Raw genomic sequence first — 6249 nt, 5'->3', positions numbered from 1 at the left:
AACAGTAGAGGATCTGAACGCTTCTTCCTCTAGTCGGCACCTTTTCCTTGCATATAGCTTTATGTGTATGCCCCCTGTGGGCCCCCTGTGGGCCCCCCGTGGGGCCCCTGTAGCTGTTTGCACAGCGGGAACTTAACGAAACATGGCGAAGCAGGTTAGCCGTTGTCTTTGGTTTCCACATTTTTTCTCCTGCAGCTCCTGGAAGTAACCCCGGGCTCTGCGCAGGAGGCGATGCTGCGTCCAGGCACCTGGCTGCAGCGCTGGTCCTGACTGGTTCAGGCACAGACTGTACGTGAACGGGTCCAGCAGGTAAGTAAGGACAGACATCGCAAACACAACGATATAATGATACACAATACCACGGTCCCAGTTTGGACTGTGACTCACCAGCTTCAGTACCGGGCTTTTATTTCCGTTATACCGGTTTTCTTCGTTCTCCTTATCTTTACCCGAGTCAGAGACGCCTCGCCCAGGTGACATGGTCACCTGAGGGCTCTGCTGCTCACCTGTAGCTGGCAGTCAGAGGAGAAGACTTCACACGCGGCGAGACAGTGAATGGATGAGCAACAAGCTGCAATAATAAAGTAGTTTTAAAAAGCAATGCATGAATGGTTTTGGTTAAAAACTGACAAACGTAACGCCACCAGCCATTTTAAGAGGCGGCGGCGGCGGCAGGTGCTTGTGTTGGACCGGCTTCAGCACGTCTGAGCACGTGGTTCAGCATCAGCTGGACCAACCCTGACTTTCTGATCTCAGACTGAAGCAACAGCAGCTGTTTTACTTCGTTTTCGAGCACAAAACCAGTTTATTTTTTCTGAAACACTTTGGTTTAATCTCATAACTCAAAATGGGACTTTCTTCCCCCCCAATAATGGATTTTATCTAACTTTATTCTGCGGATGTTGACCTTTTTTCTCAGACTCAGATCTGTTGTGACGCTGCAAGATGTTTTCATTTCAGCTGCATTTGTGACAAATTAACTTCTAAATCTAATTTTAATATTTCACCCCCTCCTCCTCCATCGCTTTCATCATCGCCATGGTAACGAATCAATTAAAATCAATTACAGCAGCCTTGCGGTGTTTGTGCCGCCAACAGAGACGTGAGATTAGAGTCGGAAGTGTTTCCTGTGGTGAGTAGCTGCTGACGCACGTGTGTGGGGCGAAGAGGAGGCTGGAGCCTTCCTCGCGTCAACACCTGAAGCCGACGTCACGTTTCCCGTCGTCTGAGCCTTTAGTGACGTCGCCCCGCTGCGTCCTCTTCTTCTTCTTCTTCTTCCTTTTCTTCTTCTGCGGCGCTTTAGCGGCAGCGGCTGGAGGACCGGCCCCGCCAGCTGCTCGCCTCCACGCAGCGGGTCGGGTTTTTATTTTCACGAGTTTCTGGAAATGCGTGCTAAGGTTTGGATGGACGCCTGCCGGTCGCTGCAGTGCAATGAGCGCCACGCGAACAGGCGTAACGCTACAGCACGAGCAACGCTGTAAGCTGCCAATCACCCAGCAGTATCGATCTTCAAACGGTGCTAATTGAAACAGTTGGTAAAATGGTAAAATCACGCAAGCGCGGTGATAAGACACGTTAAATATTAATCTGCCACATTGTCACTCGTAAACACTAATGTCTCCCTGTAGTCTCTCTCTCTCTCTCTCTCTCTCTCTGTGTGTTACCGGCAGGCAGGCAGCCAATCATCTGCGAGGGCTCGCGCCTTCTGGTTTCCCCCCTCACCTCGCCTCAACGCCAATCACACCCTTCACACCACGCGCACGGCACGCTGCCACGGGCGCCGCCGACAGCAGGAGCCACGGCGGAGGGCACGAGCCGACACCCCCCCCCCCCACCTCTCCGTTACAGAACATCAGCGGTGCGTGTACCCCCGCCATCACCCTCCCCTCCCCTTCACTCTGTCGCGAGAACGACGCACGTATCCGTTCATAACCTCCGCCATTATTCCCCCCACCTCCTCCCCGCTCTTTCTCCTTTCTTCCCATGGTGGTGTTTTTCGGTCTCCTCCAGCTCGGCTGTGTCCCGCCCCTGCAGGGTCTCCACAGAGCCGCTTCCTCCTCGCCTCGACCCGGCTAATCTAACGCCTCTCTCTCCCTCTCTCCCTCTCTCTCTCTCCCCCCCGCCTCGGTCTCGCTCGTGCCAAGCCCAGGTGATTATCCATCCGCCCCGTTATCCGTTACCCCCTCCTCCTCCTCCTCCTCCTCCTCCCCCCCCTCCTCTCCTCCTCCTCCTTCTCTCCTCGGTACCGACAAATCCCTCCCGGTGCTCCTGTCTCCCCCACCCCTCCTCTCTCTCTCTCTCTCTGTCTCCTTCCCCGCCAGCCATGATCCGTGGCGGGCTAATTCCCAGACGGTCTTCTTCTTCCTCCTCTTCTCCTCCTTCCTTGTCTTCTCCTCATCACCCTCTTCCTCCTCCTCCTCCTCCTCCTCCTCCTCCGCCTCCCTCCTCCTCCTCGCGGGCCCGGTAAGTAGCAGCAGCACGCCGTCCATCTTCTCGTTTTCTCCTCCTCTCCCTGTCGGACTGCATGCTGTGTTCACGGTATTTATCGGTTGTTATCGGGTCTGGCTTTTTTTTTTTTTTTTTTTTTTGATTGACCCCTTCACATCCCTCCCCACCCCCTCCCTCCTCCTCCTCCTCGCCTTCCTCGCACTGTGCCTGAGGGGAGGAGGAGGAGGGGGAGAGAGAATGTGTCGCGTGGGAGAGCCGATTTCCCCTCGCGGCCGGTGGCCACCGTGACCTTCTGTCGGAGCTCGCGCCGGCCCAGTTGACCAGACAGGGTAATTAGTTACGCCTCGAGGGAGTTGGGGGGGGGCGAGCAGACACACACATTTTCACACTGGCTGCGCGCACACATCGCAGAGACACACTCATGGTCTGTTTTTGAAGCCGCACACACATTTCACACTCATTCACACATCTCTTTTTCAGCCTGTTTGTTGTGCCCACACACACACACATTCACGAAAGGCAGTGCATGTTTCAGACAGGTGTGTGTGTGTGTGTGTGTGTGTGTGTGTGCGTGTACGCAGAGGTCAGAGGTCAGCCTGTCGAGTGAGTAGTTCAGAGTTCAGAAAGAATGAATTAGATTGTATTAATTAGATGGGCAGGATCCCAGAGGAGAGGCACTGAACTGCTCCGTTCTCCTCGGCCGTAACTTGATGCCTGAATCGCGTCGGACGCACGTTGTTGAGGTCGGCGTGTTTGGGGTCAAAGTTTAATTTAGTTGAAAAACTGGTTGGGATCCAGCGCTCAGGGACACTTCAGCAGGAGCGACAGAAATATCGACTCTTTACTTAAATTAAAGTAGAAGAGGTGCTTTTCAAAAAGACCTCCTTTTCTCCTTTTTCGTTTGCGGGTAAAGTTTCACTCGTTGTTTCGACAGGAAGTTGCGTGGTCTGTGACGTCGGTCCGGTTTGTTAATTTCATTGGCGAAGGCTTGGGACGGTCCTGTATCAGCGTAAGTTAGTGCGGGTTAATTACGGGACTCGAGGCGTTTAGGTAGATGTTGATATTGTGGCATTTGCTTCGATTGTGATGTGAATTAAAATGCGAAGACGCCGAAGAAGAAGAGATGAACCTGTTACCTACGGAATAAAAGAGGGCGATGTGTCAGGTGCATCATGGGAAATCTCTGCGACGTTTGAAGAAGTTTACGATACAGCAGCGATGCAGTTTATGTTGACTTGAAGAGAAATGTCTTCCTGATCCTCGCCTTTTGTTTTCGTTCACAGAGCAAAACGTGTCGACGGCACAGAACTGACTGCTCGCCGACTTCCTGTGTGAGCGAGCGCGTGCGTGCGTGTGTGTGTGTGTGTGAGAGGTCATGTCAGGCATGACGAGCGGCGTGTGTGTGGAGAGCGACCTCTCCTCGATGCTCCAGAGAAGCTCCGCCCCCTCCCACCACCACCCGAATCACCATGGCTACGGCGGACAGGGACAGGTGAGTCGTCGCTCGACATTTTTAACATTTGAGACGCTGCTGAGGGCTCCGGTGGGTCGCCAGCAAATCAGAGGAAGCCCTTTACTCTGATGACCTCACAGAAATTCGCCTTCAGGTGGGGTCACTGTTGAATCTAACTCGACTGCTTGACTGCCACACTCTTCTGTTCCTCGGCTCGGCATTAAAATGCAGGATCATTCGGCCATTTTTAAACTAGAACAGCGTGGAGTCGGACGTTAAGGCCGTGAATTGACCTTCGTTGCGTGTTGTTCCCCGTATCTGTCTCCGTCGTTTCCTGTCATCTCTCTGTCATCGCTATCTAACGAAAACAGAACTAGGCTGTGTCGACTTGAACAACAAAGATATATTTTACGGAGTCGATGTTGCCTTTGGAGGCAGCAGAGGCAACCAGTTGTCAAACCTGACATTAGGGACGGGGCAGTAGCACGCGTGTTACGTCATGGTGAAAATTACAGATGTTTTCGGTGTAGTTTTACTTTTTGTTCAGGGTTTCCTCCGGGAAACCGCTGTGCACAGTAAGCCCCTCAACAAAGCAAAAGGTGCTCTGCATTAATCTGTGCAGGAGGCGTTTACAGCCACAGATACCTGTCACTGTTACAGCCTGTGGGCTTTTGTTCCCTGGCTTCAGCCTGTAAGGCAGTACCTCTGCCCAGACATGGCGCCAAGCCTGAGAAGAAGCGTTGTCTGAAGGTTTAACTTTGGGAACAAAAGTCCCTTCCCGTGCTGTTGCTCATCTCCAGAAGTCCGCGCTGAGATGAACGTTAGTTAACGACGTCACACTGGCGGTCGCAGGTAGGATTGAGGGGTTTTCCTGTGATTTAAAAAATTATTAGATTCCCGGGATTTCTCACCGTAATTTCGTTTTAAAAACACACAGCCGCCAGCAAGGCGGGATTTCACAGTGGCTTTCGCAGCCCGGCAGGGTTTCGCAGGTGAAGCTCTATTAGCAAGAAAACGGGAAGTGTCCTCTGTGTTTCGGCGCCCGCCACCGCCGAACACTACAGACCCCCAGGGCGCCTCTTAACCATGACGTCAAGCAGCTGTAACATAACATCCCGCGTGTTTTTATTGATTACGGTGGATAATGATACCGGTATGTGTTGCAGGTGTCGAGCCTGGCTCCGATGCTGGACTACACCACGGAGATGGACCGTTACCGCTCATCCATCGCCAGCTTCTATAAGACCAACGTCAACATGAACGTCACAAACTTCCCCCAGTCTGCCAAACTGGCGGCTCGTTTGGCGGCCGCCGCCCCCATCTTCCCCCCCGCCGCCGCCAGGCTGGGCGCCATGGCGACAGCGCCCTGGGGTTGCCATGACAACATGAACGTGAACGTGAACATGAACCACCCGGCTGCCATGTTCTGGGGCCGGCCCAAACCCGTGGCGACCGCCCCGACGCATCACCACCACCACCACCATCACCCCTCGGCAACGCCAGGGCACATGACCTCTCCACACCCCCACAGTACCAGCATGCACCAGGGGGGGTCGGGAGGGGGCGGAGGAGGAGGTGGAGGGAGCGGTGACGGGGGAGGAGCTGAAAAACACGGACACACTGCCTCCTCACTTCCTGTCACACAGGGAACAGCACACCATCACCCCATGGCGCCTAGCAACGGGAACTTCCTCCCCGGTTACGGCGGCGGGGCGGACTGCGGCGTCATGAACAAACAGGGACACGCCCACCCGGACATGATGGGCCTATCGGAGGGCGGGAGCTGCAATGGGGGAGGGGTGATGGGCGGTAGCTTCCTGGGGGGGCTGGGATTACCCCCCGGGGTTATTGTCATGGCGATGGGGTCGGCAGGGGCGGGATCTCAGATGCCAGCAGCGCCTTCCAGATGACAGGCGGCCAGCGGGCGCTAACAGACTGCCAGCAGCACGCCAACTCCTCCCCCTGCCCCTCCTCCTCGCCCTCGTCATCGGGGGTGAATGCAGGGGGCGTGGCCTTGTCGTCGTCGTCGTCTTCGGGGGCGGTGGCCAAGAGAAAGAGGAAGCGGTGCGGCGTGTGCGGGCCGTGCAGGCGGCTGATCAACTGTGGCGTCTGCTCGTCCTGCCGCAACAGGAAGACGGGTCACCAGATCTGCAAGTTCAGGAAGTGCGAAGAGCTGAAGAAGAAGCCGGGGGGAGGAGGGGGGGCGCTGGAGGTGAGGACGCACACGCTGTGGAGTTTATTCAGCAACTTTTGTTGTGTTTCGTCGTTTCTTTAAACACAAGATTGTGTGTGTGTGTGTGTGTGCGTGTCCGTCCTGGCTCACTTAACCCAGATCACTGCCAGAGCTG

At 54.9% G+C, this 6249-nt stretch overlaps 1 protein-coding gene across 1 annotated transcript; it reads left to right on the top strand.

Moving 5' to 3' along the window:
• The first annotated feature begins 1720 nt into the window (after positions 1-1720).
• Positions 1721-5811, top strand: LOC122870243 (forkhead box protein F2-like). The gene is made up of 3 exons (XM_044184307.1): positions 1721-1858; positions 3732-3940; positions 5068-5811. The coding sequence occupies exons 2-3, from the start codon at positions 3824-3826 to the stop codon at positions 5809-5811; spliced, it is 861 nt and encodes a 286-aa protein (XP_044040242.1). The 5' UTR covers positions 1721-1858; positions 3732-3823.
• The last annotated feature ends 438 nt before the right edge of the window (positions 5812-6249 follow it).

Source organism: Siniperca chuatsi, linkage group LG22 (genome assembly GCF_020085105.1).
Source record: "Siniperca chuatsi isolate FFG_IHB_CAS linkage group LG22, ASM2008510v1, whole genome shotgun sequence".
Classification (NCBI taxonomy): domain Eukaryota; kingdom Metazoa; phylum Chordata; class Actinopteri; order Centrarchiformes; family Sinipercidae; genus Siniperca; species Siniperca chuatsi.
This window is presented reverse-complemented; position numbering and strand designations above follow the sequence as displayed.

Coding starts and splice junctions, on each gene's coding strand:
- LOC122870243 (XM_044184307.1), top strand. CDS start 3,824: ATGTCAGGCATGACGAGCGGCGTGTGTGTGGAGAGCGACCTCTCCTCG. Junction 3,941..5,067: donor GCTACGGCGGACAGGGACAG/GTGAGTCGTCGC, acceptor TATGTGTTGCAG/GTGTCGAGCCTGGCTCCGAT.